The following is a 17639-nucleotide window of genomic DNA, read 5'->3' as shown; positions in this document are numbered from 1 at the left end:
AAGACGCAATAGCTAATAGCAACCATGGTCTTGGTCTGCACTGGGTAGTGTATTCTGACCCTTTATACCCATTTATGAGAAGACTTCCAAGTGTGTAAAAATGTAATTTATAAGTTAAAACAACCTCGGTAACAAATCAAGTCTGATAACTGAATTTACCAGTAACTAAAAAGCAAAAATGGTGGACTGAAACTTTGCTGTACTTTTAAGTTTAATATATTTCATACTAAAATCATATATTAAGAAATTGCAAGCTGACAAAAGAGTGATAGGTATAACGTCCCTGTCCACTGCAATTCAGACAAAAATAATTTAAAATAGGACTGTAAAACATGACCGAGGTTACATTTACATATGCATTTGGCAGACGCTTTTATCCAAAGCGACTTACAGAGCCCTTATTACAGGGACAATCCCCCTGGAGCAACCTGGAGTTAAGTGCCTTGCTGTGGGGCTTGAACCCGCATCCTCAAAAAAATTACCCTCAGAACTGATAGTTCACAAAGGAAAATGCTCATCTGAAAAAAATCATCATTTGAAAAAAAAATAATTCAACTAACAATTCAAACCCCTTATTTCAGCACCCAAACATCCAATTGTTTGTGTAGCAATAAATAAAGGGCTAATAAATAATTTATAATGCCTTCTGTGATTATTTGGAAAGGGCTTTACTGCCACCAGTACCAGGTACCATGGGGAAAAAGCAGCATCAAAGAGTGGAATGAGCTTGCTCTGAAAATGAAAACAGAAAATATTTTAAATATTTCTGCACATATTAATATAGATCCTATTCATGTAGAGTACATCTCATTAATAATTAACTAAATATAACAATATTAAATAATCCAGTACAAAATGTTCAATTACATTTCCAAACAGGTCACAACAGAGTCAATGCAGTAATCAAAATATCCTGAGCTAGTTGATAATAGTTCAGTTGCCAATGAGACAAAAGGTGTTCAGTTTTACAGTTCATTAAATCAGATAAGAGACTGGCTCTGCTCTACTTACCTCTCTCCTGCAGGAAAATAATTCTGTCCAGTAATACCAGAGTCTCAACCACAGGTGCAAGCAGCAGACTCAGGCTGAAGTACACCACCACTCTGCCCTGCTGTGCCAGCATCGCATCCATGCTGGAAGGATCAAATGGGAGATCAATGGGCAAGCCAACCCGTGGAAAAGCCACATGGGCATACCTGTGAAAACACAGAGGCGATTAATATAATGGAGCACTAGAGCCTGTCCCTTAAGATGAGGGATGATATAAGAAATTAAGTTGGTGATTAGGAAAGAGTCTAGAACCTTAAACTAAAATAGTTTATATGTATTTAAAAGTAATGAAATAGATTTTCAGGCTAATATATAGTCCTGGACTACAAAGATTTTATGACTGACAATTTAGGCAAGGAAATAGATTTATTAGTTTTTAATAAATAATCTATATATGCAACATATCTGTTAGCTGCTATTTAGAACTTTATTTTTAGGTTAAAAAAAATAGCTCATAATAGAACAAATGTAACGGGTTCCCCTTTTTAACCACTTGAGTCGGCATGCTTGTACGCTCTCTCTTTGACGACTGTGCTGTTACTCGCTTTGACCTCGGTAAAGCATGTTGGGGATCTTCAGGCCTCCGCTTTTCAAAAGCCGTCCTTAAGGTTAAGAGGCATGTTTATGTGCCTACAGATTTGACAACCCCTTTTAGGGCAGGTAGTCATTTTTAATTTGTCATTCAGTGTGTAAATGGTCCGATGGAGTGGATTACTTGCATTGTATGGACAAACAGACATCATATTGTCATTAAAATATGTGTTTTGTGTATGTATTACGTTTGTGTTCAGCATACTTATGAGTTTGAGATGATATTCTTTTAAGTGACTAAATAGGAGAAGTGGTGACAGAGCAAGCATGCTATAGAAATAATGCTCAAGTTCCTGGAACTGAAGCTCAGTAGTGAGTCTGAGACTTTTCAATCCATGAAAGCTCATGATATTCCAAAATCTCACAATAAAGACATGATACTAACTTAGCGAATGACAGTTTGTGGGCTTTTTTGACAGTCTGAACTCCTGGTCTGCGCAGATCAAGCCTCTCCAAGCTAATGATGCTTTCTAAGATAGCTCTGTAAATGTGTGTCTGCAGTAGCCCACTCTCCTCTCTCAGCCTATGGAGCTAGTCCTCTACTGCATGGCAAGCCCCCTCTCTTACCTTGTAAGACAACTGTTGCCCTGTCAATTCATGTTCCCAGTCACTCGATGGATAGCATATTCTGAATGGGACTCTATTGTAGTGTCTGAGAAAGGGGGTTACATTACACTTTGGGGGTTTGGGTTCTCTTGGGTTGAGATTTTCATGTAGCAACAAGCAACAGAAGTGATGACCTGAACATGAGGACAGCTGGTAAAATGGCAAAGAAGTGTTGAACTAAGGTCTCCACAGGTGTGAAGACCCTGTAAAGACAAAATAAAAATGACTGAGTACCAAATTACCTTTAGTAGCGTAACCAACATCAGGGATTGTGGAAGTCACTCCAGACCCAATAAAGCGTTTGCTGCTAATAAGTAATTTATGTGCATTGGTGCTACTCGTTTCAGGTTCAAGATGTCCTGTTGGAAGTACCACAGTGTTTATTTGGGCTTTAAAGTCAGTCCTCTGAGTCTGAAGTGTAGTTTCTAACTCCTCGCCATTAGTTTGGCAGGATTTCTGCTCCAGTTTCAGCTCTGATGGCACTGATACCAGCTGTTTCTTTTCTTATGGCCCAGTGGTGGCCACCCCAAGCTGCTTGATGAAGACATCCCATGAAGCCTTTGGATTGACCCAGCCCACCACATGGCAAGGAGAGAGACAAGGTACAGAATACACACCCTGAGGTTTTCCTGACTACAACAGAAATGCACATGAAATTTATCATTGCACATTCAAAAACTGTTGTGTGTCACAGTAGTCATGCTTAAGCCCCATGAATCTGACGACCTCAAAGTTTACACTGGGCTATGACAACTGAGAAATATTGTTCCATTTGCTTGAGGTGTTGCAGGTTTTACAGGAAATACTGCAATATATGCAATTACAAAAGATGACAACAAGCTTGGCAAACATAACAAATATTTAAGATTTGGGTCATACCCTTTGACTCTCTTTGACCAGTGTTAACAGGAGCTGCCTATCAAATTTGGTGGCCAGGGAAACACGGTCAGCCTCAATTCCAGTGACATTCAGGCCCAAAAGATAGAAACCATGTAAAATGGCCCTGCACAGATACAATCAAAGTTGGTAAGAGCTAAACAGCCAAACTGGTTTAACTATAATACAGAATAAACCTTATTAGCACAACATAACTGTACCTGTCCAGACCCAAAATTCACAACATAGTTACTGTTAGCCTGGTCACACAGCTCCTTAAACACCTGCGTTCTGAGTGTGTCCACCTGGCCCTTTACGTGAAAACAATTGAGCATGAGTTGCTGTTCGCAGTGTGAGTTAGGAGAGAGGCCACACAGATGGGTATCTAAAAGACAAAAAAGGAACAGAAGCCTGTTAAAAATACTTTTCAATTTTCATGCTAACTCTTGATTTTCCCTCCCCCCAGCTGTACAATTTTGTGAGTGCTAGAGACTGGTTACGCTATAAAGCTGTATGCATGTCTTTCTTCTGTGGAACACAAAAAAGATATTTGGAAAAAAAAAGGTCTGGTTTTTGTCCATACAATGAAAATCAATGGGGTCCAATGTTGTTTTAGATCCCAATGACTTTCATTATATGGACTAAAAGAATTTAAACATTCTCCAAAATACATTATTTTGTGTTCTGCAGAAGAAAGAAATGCATACAGGTTTGCAGCAACACTAGGGTGAGTACATTATGATATAATTCTCTTTCTTTTTGGTGAACTGTCCCTTTAAGTTTAAGACAAATTACTTATTTTAACCTTTTCTTACCTCATGTGTTGTATCTCTTTATCCAGCAGCAGCAGGTCAGCGATCTGTGGGGGTGTAAAATCGCCGAGGGCTTTCTGCCAGCTCACAGGCAGTCTCCCACAAACTCTCACTAAAGAAATCCTGCGTGGGAGGAGAAACAGTGATTCACTTACAAATGTGCATTAATATTGCAGGATGTTCTCGCAACAAACATGAATATCATATGACATAAAATCGCCCACGTCTTTTATTCTAAGTTTAACAGATTATCTGTTTACTGTTACACTTAGAACAGACACAGAACATGTATATTACAAACTGTAGCGCTGTATCCCTCGCACACTCCGGCGACGTTCATATTGACTGATTCCAGTTCATTTAGTGAACATTCATCTTTCAAATAGTTTGAATTCACCTTTAAACACGGCTACTTTTGAATGGCTGTCTATGGAGAAACGTACCTACTTTAATCCATCGGGTGGTGTAGTTCCTGCAACTACCAGCATATGCTAACAGGGACCTGGTAACCTATATGGCTCTGCTGGTAACCAGCCAATTCCTCTGACCCCCTGGTTCACAAGCGAGCCACCGCCTTCTCGCCTGCGTTGCCATACGACCCGGAAGTACACCAAGCACGCTCACGCATGTGGCGTGCGTTCCCGTACCTTGAACCAGAGAATCATATAAAATATCAGCCAATAATGGTATGTATTTTACATTTTGTATTGTTTTAATGGAAATACATGATAGAATAAATTGACAGTTTATTTGGATATAAACGGTGTTGTACTCTTTTTATCTGTATCGGATAGTTAACGTACTCTCGATGATGACAATGCGCTATATCACATTAAATTTAACGTAAAGGAGTTTATGGACTCCTCACATTTGGAACGCTGCAGGAAACGATTGTGGGGTAGAGACAAAAACAAATATTTTCTGTGTTCCCATTTGCCCCAAAAGCTTAAGAAAATATATCTACTCATACTGCACGATTTCCCGATTTCCACGATATGTATTACGACTGGCAGAAGAGAGAAAGATGCCAACTTTACTCTTTAAGCAGTTGTAAAAAAAAAAAAAAATCCCATCGCAGCAGTGGTAACTGTTTCTGTTATTATTATTATTAGTATTATTAAGGTCAGGGTAATATAAAGCTAATGTTAAAAAGTGACACTAAATTTGTAATTATAAATGTGTATATTAGATATGCAGGGTTTCCGCTGGTCCTTAAAGTCTTAAGTTTACTTTTAAAAATTCTCTCGTGCATCCGTCATTTAGCAGCTGACGTTTGAGGTTAGTGTGAACGCGCTCAGGGAAGCGCATTTTTACTGAACGTACGATGTTACACAGGTATAAACCATAACCTAGAAATGCAAATAGTGTTATTTTGCGTCTCTAAAGCTGCGTTCACTCTGCAAGCTACTTTGTCGCTGCATGTCGCCAGTGACTGGCGGTTAGGTCGCTAGTGGTGTGTATGGAGATTCTAAACAGCAGTGTTTTTTAAAGTAGTTAATATTCTTATTAAAATATTAGGATCACATGAACTCTACCATCTTCTCTCCATTTTGGCTATTGCTCCCGAAAGTCGCTCTTAATTTGCATAAAGTTAAACAATTCTCAACTTTGTCGTCGCTGGACACGCCCACATCTGGTCGCTAAAGCTACGTACACACTGCCAGCGACTTTATCGCTGCAGGTCGCCAGTGGCTGGTGGTGAAGTCGCTAGTGGGTGTTCCCACTACTGGTTGCCTAGTAACGTTTATAAATGACATTCACGGATGTCATTCCATTGCTGTTGACAGCGAATCTCTTTTCTTGCCACTAAAAACAAACATTTTGTAGGGAAAAGACTAAATATAAATGGAATCAGTACATAAAATGCTTTATATCAAAGATGAATGAGAAACAAGGCGTGCTGTTTGCCAGAGCGGCTGTTTATCTGCGCGTAAAATGCAAATGTCAGTCTGTATGGGTCCATAAAATCCCCGCGATCTCAGATACACCTTTCCACGCAGTATTTTTCTTTAAAATGTCCTTGTACGTGGGAAGAGACATATCATAGAGCACTGGAACATTTCTAACAGCAAGAATTAGCCTTTCATCCATCTTTCCGTTACTGCAGGAGCTGAGAGAAAGAGAGAAGGATCACGTGAGCTCTCCGTCGTCTCTCCTATTGGCTGTCGCTTCGTTAGTCGCTCCAAAGTTGAACTTTTCTCAACTTTGTCGCGTCGCTGGACACGCCCACATCTAGCGCCAACGGTCGCGACAGCTCGTATCGCCGGAAGTCGCTGTGCTCGCATTGAAAATGAATGGTATTGAGTCGCTGTCGCGCGCGATGTCGCTGGCAGTGTGTACGTACCTTAACGGTCGCAGTCGCTCGTGTTACCGGAAGTCGCCAGCTCTCATTGAAAATGAATGAGATGAGATCGTTATGTCGCTGGCAGTGTGAATGCAACTTAAACAATCCAGTATTGAAAAATGTCTTGTCATTCGGTACCAAATTTCGATACCTAAGGGGTTAATCTCGTCAACATCAGTAATAATCATGTAGCTTGATAGATGTGCCCAGATCTAAAAGTGCTGGTGATTGGCTGTGTTTAGGCATCAAGGAAAAACACTAGTATCAGAAAAGGTTGGAGTTCCAGGGCTGAGAAAGAATGTTATCAGTAATATTGCTAACACTGTTCTACATTACAGAGAAATACTAAACCGTAATAATGAGCCTTTAAAATATAATTTTTACAAGCGCACGCACAAAGCGAGCTGTAACGACACCGGTAAAAGCGGTAATGATTCTGAATGTGTCAGAAAGAACAGCAAGAGACTGTCTGAGCATTTTGTTAATTTATAGAGAGAAATGCACATTCTGGTTGAGCAAACAGACGATGATCTCGGGATCAATGATGGTCAGAGTGATCGCCAATAGCTGATGCCTTTGACCATGTCATGATGATATTTGGCTCGTTTTCCCTTTAATCTATTAAATTATTATTATTATTAGACTATTATTATTATCAAATTCATATAACAAATAATTTGCCCGTAGACACAAAGACACACGTTTGAAGAAACACTCTTTATTATATTATTAAGTACAGATGGCATACATTGGCATATATGACGCGCTGATATGGAGGCATGCAGTCTCGTGGAACACGCACATCTAAGGATCTCACACGTTGTTTCTGTCTTCTGATTTTTATTTTTTATGAGTGCTGCAAATTACCTCAGACATCATTTCAGGAGGTGATTTGAGTTCAATTCACTTTATTTCCACAGAGCAGTTCATTGTGAACGCAACTCTGCAGCCTGTAAAATAATACAAACTATATAAAATAATACAAAATGTATAAAATAATACAAAAACACGTTCACCTCGAACCATGATTTCTTTTTTAGTGATTATTATCATCATTATAATTATTCTTTTTACATTTATAATTGTTTTTATGTCTTCATTTGTATAAGTAATTTTCCACCTGCATATTTAGACGGATTCTTGCCTGACGGTAAATGGAAAGGTGGTTACGTGTATATATATATATATTATTTTATCACTTTATTATTTATTACAATCTGAAGTTAGAAATGTATTTGATTTTAAGTTTTTTTTAATAAATTATTAAATTTTCAATGCAAAATCAATAAAGCAAGAATATTCATGTAATTGGATAAATATATTGTGAAGGAGGGAACAAAACGAATTTATTCACACACACACACGATAATGAAATACCCGACAGGTAGAGAATGCACGGATGAAGCTTCTTTGCCAGAGAGATGTTCACAACTGTTGTAAAGCCATCTTTCAAAAAGTTGAACAACACATTTTAAATGCACATATTTTTTTTTCAGTTTCATTTGAACTTTTAATTAAAATAAATAAAGTTCAAAGTTTGAAATCATGGTGTCTTGCTTTATTGTGTAGGGTTAACCCTAACCCTGCTTAATGAAAATGATCCCGTAGTACCACCTAGCGTCCAACCAGCGGTAATACCGTTGTTTGTCGTTTTCCTGCAGAGTTTTTTTACCAAAGTATCGAAAAAAGTATAGTTTAGGAACCACTATCAAAGTCAAGGTATCGATATCGGAAGAAAATTAACGATACCCAGCCCTAATCACTAACGCTCCTGTTTATAGTTGGGATAAGCTGTCAGTGTTACAACTTGCAAGTGTGCGAGGTTGCGGCGGTCTTTTGATGCCTTTCAAATCTTGCTTCTTTTACATCACCTTTTACAAGAATTTTAAAGATAACAGCTGCAGATTTACACCTGTTATATCTCTCTTGAGCTCCATCTGACATATACCGGTATTTTCTCTGCCATCTGAATCTGTCAATTTAAAAAAATATATAATAATATACAAAACAATAATAAGATAATTATAATATACATAATATGAAAATATACTATCTATGTTTAATATTTAGTATATAATCTGTTTTCAATATACATTATAACTAATTATGCAGCACAGTTCTCTCATAATTTAATCTGTTAACATTCTCAATACATAACTTTAAACAGCCATGTTTAAGGTAACTGAAAAGTTTTGAATTTTAATTGAGATATTAACACAAAAATGAAAATTGTCATCACTTATTTATCTTCATGCTGTTGCAAACCTGAATGACTTTCTTATTTCAGTGGATATCAAAAGGAGATTGAATGAAAAACAAGATGCAGTGAATGTTGACTGAGACTAAACGTTTTGCTTAACATCTTTTTTCGTTCCATGGCAGAGAAAATACATACAGGCTCAAGGGTGACCAGTGATGATAGAAACTTAATTTTTAAATGAACTGCCCTTTAACTACATGTATAATGTAAGGTATCTGCCAAGAAACTAAAAATATAAATGTTATTCAGCACATGCTAGACCTTATTCACAGCAGCGCCATATACATTTTTGATGAGAATGACAACGATTCTGTTTGATTTTTAATGGGAATGGAAATTGAGCTGTGAGGGATAAACATACAGTCTCTTCAATGGGCTGTACTGCAGTTCTGCTGACAAAAAATTGGAAAAATATATTTTCAAGTACACTCTGTAGACAAAAAAACTCCAGACTACAGGTGTTGTGGAAAATCAGATGGTATTCTGGAGCTTTTTACAGATTTATACTGTGCATGCCATTGAAGAGATGGTATGTCTATCCCTCACAGCTTAATTTCCATTCCCATTAAAAATCAAACATGACACACGGTGAATAAGGTATAATCCAATCCTCTTGTTTACAAAAATGTCAGCGCATGCGCAGTAAATTGTGGGAGAAAGCCCGCTGACTGTTGTGTTAGATTTGACAGATTAGATGATTAAACAAAAGTATAACACAAAACCATCATAAATGCAAACATATTTAGTGATACAATTACTATTATAAAATTAGTTAATAACAAACATGTAACTGTGTTCGCTATACATTTTTGCTGCAAAGTTGTGAGTCGAAATGATCTCAGTCCAGTCAACTCTGTTGATGGCTTGAAGCCACAGCAGTCAACTAGAGCCCTCAGAGTCATTTTTCAACAACGTAATCTGATCAACGTTTAATGGTCAGTGGTCTTTTATTTGGCCTTAAAGTCTTAAGACTTACATTTCATTCCTTTGAACCTGCAGAAACCCTGATATATGCATACATACAGTGCTGTGAAAAAGTATTTGCACCTTCCTGATTTCTTCTATTTTTGTATATTTTTCACAATAAATGGTTTTAGATCTTCAAACAAGATAAAACAAAGACAACCCGAGTAAACACAAAATACAGTTTTAAAATATATATATACACATACTCATTCTTTATTATATATATTATAATTTTTTTTTTTTACTTTTTAGAATAATAGTAAAGTCATCAAATTTATGGAATAACATAAATGGAACTATGGGAATTATGTTGTGACTAAACAAAATCCAAAATAAATCAAAACTGTGTTATATTTTAGCATCTTCAAAGTAGTCACCCTTTGCCTAGAATTTGCAGACATGTACTCTTGACACTTTCTCAACCAACTTCTTGAGGTATCACCCTGGGATGATTTTTAAACTGTATTGGAGTTCCCATCTATGTTGGGCACTTATTGGCTGCTTTTCTTTATTATTTGGTCCAAGTCATCAATTTCAAGAACTTTTTTTTATTATTATTACATTTAGTTATATAAGGAAATTCATTAATATGGTTGCACAATTATATTTTTGTCTACAAAAAGCTAATTTCAATCATTTAAGCATACACCTTCAGATCAAAACATTTCACTCAAGTGTTTCAAAACTTTTGACTGTGTGTGTGTATGTGTGTGTGTGTGTGTGTGTATATATATATATATATATATATATATATATATATATATATATATATATATATATATTATAATTTTTTATTATTATTGAAGAAAAAAAAAAGTTAGCAAAAGTTAGGTTCCTGGGCCGGTGCGAATTCTTAAACTGTTATGTGCATTTCCACCGCAGAAAAGGCCATTCCGGAGCCAAAAACCTGGTTATGCACCTGCTGGTCTCTATGCAGGAATCGATTACGTCAGGGACTGAGGGCGGGATAATGTTTAATCACCATGGTTATGTTTTCCCAAACAACAACTGTAGCTACCTTCTGCAGCAAGGAGTACTTTGCTCTATAACAATAAAAAACCCACGAAATTATCAGACATCAAAAGTGTTCAGGTAACACGATGAAACAAGTGCTCTACTTGCAATATGGTATTTACGAAGATCCAAGATAAACTAGAGAGTTTGCAAAGGAAAAGAAATACTCTACAAAAATGAAAATACAGCATAATTGCATGCCGCTTTTAGTTGGACAATTGACAAAGTCATAAACTAATTGAAAAACACTGAAGAGAGTACAGAGACCATAAGAAGGACATAAGCAAAAGTGACTGTGGACAGCCTGTTAACTAACTGGGGCATTGAATTCAAAAATCCAAATACAGCCATCTGCTACATCAATGTTAATAATAATTTCACTGTAATAGTTTACAGAACTTGGCAAGTTAAGCCATAGTTTATACAATATAATGTACTAACATTATCTATCTTCTTTAGTGTAGATGTTTGTCTCTGACAATCTCGCTGAGCATTGTAATAACGATGGATTGCATTCATCCCTATGTTTAAATATGACTTCAAAAACAAGAGGAAAAGCTGTATACAAACACACTGTGACGCACCATATTTGTTTATATTTGAGGTAGTCACATGAAACTACCACATAGACAGTAAACTGTTATGTTCGGCTCTCAGGTCAGTGGAAAAGCATGGCTGCTTTATGATAGGCTCCAGATTGCCCCAGCCGTGAATCAGCAGAGCACAGGCTCGGCACGAGAACATCGCCAGTTTTGTTGGAAAAGGGCTAACTGTGTTTTTTTTGGAATCCCAGAGCCTTTGAAAAAGCTTTGTAACCCTTCCCAGACTGCTGTATTTCCATCACCTTTTTCTTCATCATTTCTGGAATTTCTTTCGACCATGGCATAGTGTGCTACGGGGTGAGCCTTTTAGCCAACTTCATGCTCTTGAAAAAGGTCTATTCAGGTGTTGATTTGATTGAAAAGGGCTTGCAGTAATCAGGCCTGGGTGTGTCTAGTCCAGCTGATCCTCATTATGAATGCAGTTTCATAGATTTGATGATTTAGAAACTAAATCATTAGGGGGCATATATTTTTCACACAGGCCCAGTGGATAACTTTTTTTGCTTCAATAATTAACATTATCATTTAAAAACTGTATTTTGTGTTTACTCAGATTTCCTTTGTTTTATGTTAGATTTTTTGAGATATACACAAAAATAGAAGAAATCAGGATGGAAATCAATAAATTTCCACAGCACTGTGTACACACACATACATATTTAATTTGCTGGAGTTACGCTGATAAATAAGGCCGAAACACATCTGTGAAATGGGTCCATTGTTTTATTCACATTTATATCACATTTATTCACAAGACTCAAAAATTGTAACTTGGTTTATTTAATCAGTTTCTGTTAGAAATAATTAGAAAATAAACTGTGAACCTGCCATTTCCCATCTTGTGATGTTTAATTGTTTACTCCACATGGTGTAAAATAGCTGTTTATATGGATAACTTTTGTATAAAATGTTTAGGCCTAAAATGTAATCTTTATAAGGCAAACCGTTAAAACTCAATGATGTTTTGTTGTCACCTCACAGGATTTTAAGTTCTTTTTCACTGTTTTTCTCCCTTTCTCCTCTTCAAGACTGAAAGAACATTGATGAATCACCCATTTTAAAGCCCTGATTTCAGAACACCTAATACTGAAAGTCTTGAATACAGTATAACTACAACATATATTTAAAAAGTAAGATTTAATTTGGAATCAAAATTTGTGGGTGTGCAAGTATGTCAGGGCTTATGTTTAACATGATTTGTGATCCCAGTCAAGGAGGCAAATCGAATAAATCCAAAGGAAATGAAAAACACGAACGTTTTCTTGGAAGGAGACGTTTTCTGGAACAAAAGGGTTTTTTAAAAGACAAACAAAACAAAAAGCGAAATGAAAAGAACAATAAGAAAAAGAGAAAAAAGCAGAGGCACACGCAGATCAATGGAGGGGATCCATCGAAACCAGGTGCTATTTTTCCTCAGTTTACCACCACTCTGCATGTTAGGATGAATGAGCCTTCCTGTTCCACACAAACACTTTCCCAGAAACCCTCATCTTCAGTTTCATCCACTGCCTGCACTTCTCCGGGAAAACAAACGCACAGGGTGGCGCCCCGCACTGTTGGACCTTTAAAATACTTAGCAATGGATTGTGAGATGGTGGGAACAGGACTGAAGGGGAGCATCAGTGAGCTTGCCCGCTGTAGTATTGTCTCCTACAACGGTGATGTTATTTATGATAAATTTATCAAACCCATCAACCTTGTCACGGATTTCCGTACACGCTGGAGTGGTGTCAGGAAGCAGGATCTACGCAATGCCACACCATTCAGTCAGGCACAAAAAGAGGTATGAGAGATAGCGTTTGTTTTTAAATTATGTTTATTCATAGGCCAGATGATTTTATCAGAGGTGAATTAGTTCATTCAAGGTTAAACGTTAAAAATATGTTAAAGGGATAGTTCACCAATATCAGTTACTCACCATTTTGTTGTTCCAAACGTTCTTGACTTTCTTCTGTGTAACACAAAAGGAGAAGTTTGGCAGAATGTTAGCTATAGTCACCATTAAATGGGACACTAACGCCCATTAATGACTTTGTATTAAGACTTTAGGTGGACAGGCTTTGGTTTTTCTATATTTGCTGATTCTCACATCTGGTGAAGCAAAATCCTAGATTCATTAGGTCACAGAATCTAATATAATACAAATTTAAAGTAATTGTTCCAGTGATTCATGGAAATGTGTCAAAATCTTATGGTTGTCTTTCTGTATAACATTTTTCACACTATTGTGTGTGTTCAAAATCTGTTTTCCTTTTTTAAGTTTTGACATTTTAATGGTCTAGTGAGTTTTGTTTGTGTATATAAGCACCATTATACACTTTGCACACAGATTGTGAAGATAATGACAGGAAAAGTGATTGTGGGCCATGCCATCCAAAATGACTTCAAGGCCTTAAAATATTTCCATCCTGCCTGCCAAACACGAGATACCTCACGGATTCCGCTGCTAAACCATAAAGCTGGACTTCCTGTGCATGAAGTTGCTTCTTTGAAGAGGCTCACCAAGGCTCTCTTCAACAAGGACATACAAGTGGGTATACATACATTTGCCTATGACTGAGTCATCTGAATATTTTGTTGAGTTCAGAACTCAACCATACAGTATATGGGGTAAAGCTGGAGTTCAAAACTAGTTTTTGGATTCTAGGATTAATATTTTAAAGGAATATTTCACCAAAAATGTATTCCCCCCACCATGGTTCTCGTACCTGATGTTTGTTCATTATATGTGGTATAAGCCGTAAAGTGCTGTATACATGAGTTTATTAATGATTTGACTTGAGAGTGAATAACAACTTAAATTTCAGGCTATTCATCAAACTAAATGATGCCTTCAGGAGTCTTCGAACAAGTCACATTGACTATTATGACACTTTTGGGTGTTTTTTTAAGCTTTAAATTGAGGCACTTTTAGCTGGTATTGTGTGGAAATAAGCAATTACATAATTCCTAAAATATATCCTTATGACATGAGTTTGAGGGGGAAAAAATTACAATACAATTATTTTGGTGTACTATTTCTTTAAGAAAGAGAGGAAACAAGTGTAAGTTTCAGAGTCTATGATGAAGGCTATTTTTATTACAGTAAAATTAACAACTTGGCTTTCGATTGTTTTATTTTTTTTTTCCACTGAAAACTCTTCCTATATTTTCAGACAGGGAAGGGAGGCCACTCATCAGTGGAAGATGCCAAAGCCACCATGGAACTTTACAAAGTAGTGGAGGAAGAATGGGAGCAAACACTGGCTTCTCAGCCTGTCTGCTAGAAACAATTCATGTAGCTTTGAATCAAAGAACAGTACGAAACAAGATCCTTTTCGTATGCATCCCCAGTCCTATTATTTTTCTATCATTAGTATTTTCAGAAACAAGACTTGAAGCTCTGCACTATCTTTTTGTAACACTTGAACTCCTCAGCTGCAGAGGTTGGGTTTGAAATCCACTATCGGGTTCTTCAGTTCCTATACAACAAAAGTGATGATATTTTAACTCATTTTATTGATTCTTTTTTATCTCAACTTTTTGTCACTTTGAGACAATTTAATTAATTAATTTGCTAAAAACAATTTGCTAGCTGTTCTCATGGATCACTTTTGTTGTTCTGTTCAGAAACTCAAGCAAAACTAAGTTCAGAGTGTCTCCAATAAGTGCAGAGGGGGAAAAAAGCTCTCTGCCCATCTTTATTTCTCAAGTCTGATGAAGAAAACGAGTCAGCATTTCTCTTCTATTGTGAATTCAACACTACCACATGATCTATATAGTTCCTTCTGTATTTATGTTCAAATCAACAGTGCCTCAACTGATTAGTCAGATCTCTTTTCCCTCCAAACCCACTCAAATATCAGTAAGTCTGTGTTTAGAAATCTGGTTGCACCACATTGGTAATGTTTGGGAAATAGACAAATTTTCCTTGCCCAGCAGTTTCCCAGGAGTTAAACAAGCTTGTTTTAGATTAAGCTTAATCTGTGAGTAGTGAACCAGAAAGGTTCAATCTGAATGGTGAAACACAATCCAGATCTTACATTAGAGTTAATGGTCTTCCCTCTGAGCATCTTTTCTGTTGGAATTTTTGTCATAATCAATTAGATTTTACCTCTTTTAAAGATGTGAACATATAACCTGCAGGGGTCCACAAACTTATTTTTAATATTTCTTATGATCACTATGCCATATCTAAATGTAATTTTAATATGACATCGCGTTAAAATAAAAGTGATTTCTAACTGTTTTTAATGCTGTTTTACCATCTTCTCAACATACTGATCTCACAGTAAAAGTAGTTGGTTGATTATTTGTAAAAAATGTTTTGCTGAAATCGGTATTTGTTCACTGAATTGCAAAACAGTTTTCCCTCTGGCCAAAGTGGGTGTAATGTCCACAGTGGGGCGCTAGAAGCGAGTACAGGCTGTTATACAGTGAAGATAAATGCATATTTTATAAACTATCTCTAATCCTAACCAGCAGTGGCATACAAATGTAATGTTAGAGGGAAAAATGCAACCTTCGGATTGAGTTCATCACTTATTATCCGAACATGATTACTTCCTGGTTTTAACATGGGATCTGAACCCAGGTCTACCATGCTCCTTATGCAACGTGCTTCTGGTCGCACCAAAGGGGAAGGTAAACACTCTGGAGCCAATTCAGAAATATGTGATGGAAGATGGTGATTGTCGGACTAATGTTGGCTGATCCTAGGGTACCTGAACTCTCGAAAACAACATGCTGACTTTGTGTGATCATGTTGTTGTAAAAATAAAAAAAAGTTAATCGTGATTATTTTAGATAACTCTCCAATCTCTTACCTCTCTGATTTGCTTATTTTTAAAATAAACATTGAATGAATACATTTAATAGAACTTTTTCATTCTTTGCACTGCTGTGCATGATAAACCTTCAATGTGTTATTGGTGGAGTATCTAGTGTTGCTGACGTAGCAAGACTTTGCCAGAAGTGAAAAGACTGACCATAACTTGTCGTTTAATGAAATCCAACAGTTTTTGGCTGAAATCAGGGTTAATGCTGTAGAGAGGCAAAAGTCAGTGTGACATTATATTTTCCCAGTCGTGGCTTGGATATGGATGGTAGTAATGTCTGTAAAACAGATCACGTTTTTATATCCTCAGTGGTTGGCAGGTAGAGGTAATCTTGCTCATTACCAGATGATTATCATCATGCAAGAACCAATATATAATGCACTGTAACTTATGTAACATTTAGTCTGGTCTTGACACATATAATGAAGAGAGAGCTCTAGATGTTATCTGTGTCTGAAGACAAATTCACTTTGTCTTAAGGTCCTTGGGTTGATTCAGCATGGCCAAATGTTTGTGATCACCCTATATATTTTACCTTTTTTCTTTTACTTTTTTTTTTTTTAAATAAAAAGATCAGTACTTTTATTGTTTCAGTTGTTAAATTCTGTGTGCCATTCAGCACAGTTGCAGGCCTACAGTATGTAGATGATTAATGCATGGAAGGTGTCAGATACAGCAGACTGATAAATATACCTTTAAACAATGATTTCAGGATTGTCTATCAATTCTTTTTACGTTGTGTTGACCATTTGTCAAAATGTGTGGGTTGTATGTGTATTACAATGTGATAGCCCTCTAAATAAACTTGGATGAGATCTGTTTCCGTTTAGCCTCAAAGATTAAAGACCTACAGCATAGTTGTAGGATTTGTGAGGCATGGTCTCTTGACTGCTGTGTTGGTTTGTTAAATTCCTCTAGTACCTGACAGTGTCAAAGAGTATGTGACTTGCAAAGCCGTATTCATCCGCCTCTCTCCATGTTCCCTCTGAGACAGTAATAATCCTCTGTCTCCATTTCGGATTGCTACTGTTTCACCAGGAGGCTAGACTCTGGTCTGTTATGTCCACCTGCGGTCAACTTCACAAACATGACTCACAAATGGATCAGATTCAAATTTACAGATATGAACAGGCAGTGACTCATATCTAGACATTGAAAACTGGTAATTTCTCAGAGCTGTTGTCTCATCATTACTGTGGTATCTGGTCATTAGAGGTTACCAATATTTACACAAATTACTCTTTGTTGGGAGAGCAGCACAGTTGCGCTTCCAATGATGATAAGTGTAAGTAGGCCCTACAGGTCCGTACCATGCAGAAGTAGTAGGGTTCAATAGTCAGTTTCATCCAGCTAACAGCCTTGATAATGTTAATTATCTAATAAGATGCTTGCAGAACTGGATGTTTACTTAACCATTTAGCCTAATTTTCATTTAACAAATAGTTTATTGATTTAGTAGCCTATAAATGAATTGAAGCATTCAACCTTGGACTCTTGCTTAATACAATGTTTATCCTTCCTTAAAAATAAACGAGTGATTAATTGAACCTGTATTTCCTTAAAACTACGTTGTAAAACGATTCCCAAACATTTTGCAGTGAAAGGAGGGGTTGATTTTTACTCTTTCACAGTGTAAGACCATCCAAATAATATTTTTACAGGTCGTTTTAAGCATAAAAACCTGCATGTCGTGCCTTATTT

At 36.8% G+C, this 17639-nt stretch overlaps 1 protein-coding gene and 1 pseudogene across 2 annotated transcripts; one reads left to right on the top strand and one right to left on the bottom strand.

Moving 5' to 3' along the window:
* Positions 1-72: 72 nt before the first annotated feature.
* LOC127657662 (methyltransferase-like protein 25B) lies at positions 73-4275 on the bottom strand (annotated as a pseudogene).
* A 216-nt stretch (positions 4276-4491) lies between these two features.
* On the top strand, positions 4492-16696 carry LOC127658429 (interferon-stimulated 20 kDa exonuclease-like 2). 2 transcript variants are annotated; one of them, XM_052147717.1, is made up of 5 exons: positions 4492-4621; positions 12150-12251; positions 12331-12904; positions 13451-13651; positions 14277-16696. In XM_052147717.1, exons 3-5 carry the CDS (start codon positions 12563-12565, stop codon positions 14385-14387), a joined length of 654 nt encoding a protein of 217 aa, XP_052003677.1. In that variant the 5' UTR covers positions 4492-4621; positions 12150-12251; positions 12331-12562; the 3' UTR covers positions 14388-16696. The 2 variants fall into 2 exon arrangements, with proteins under 2 accessions (XP_052003677.1, XP_052003676.1); XM_052147716.1 differs by having other exon boundaries at positions 12150-12904.
* The last annotated feature ends 943 nt before the right edge of the window (positions 16697-17639 follow it).

This window comes from Xyrauchen texanus, chromosome 17 (assembly GCF_025860055.1).
Source record: "Xyrauchen texanus isolate HMW12.3.18 chromosome 17, RBS_HiC_50CHRs, whole genome shotgun sequence".
NCBI classification, from domain to species: Eukaryota; Metazoa; Chordata; class Actinopteri; order Cypriniformes; family Catostomidae; genus Xyrauchen; species Xyrauchen texanus.
The sequence above is the reverse complement of the archived record's forward strand: the minus strand, read 5'-3'. Positions and strand labels throughout refer to the sequence as shown.

What these genes read in the sequence shown, in the direction of transcription:
- LOC127658429 (XM_052147716.1), top strand. Translation starts at nt 12,293, where the DNA reads ATGTCAGGGCTTATGTTTAACATGATTTGTGATCCCAGTCAAGGAGGC. An exon ending in TCAGTCAGGCACAAAAAGAG is followed by an intron (nt 12,905 to 13,450) that starts GTATGAGAGATA and finishes CTTTGCACACAG; the next exon opens with ATTGTGAAGATAATGACAGG. An exon ending in TCTTCAACAAGGACATACAA is followed by an intron (nt 13,652 to 14,276) that starts GTGGGTATACAT and finishes CTATATTTTCAG; the next exon opens with ACAGGGAAGGGAGGCCACTC.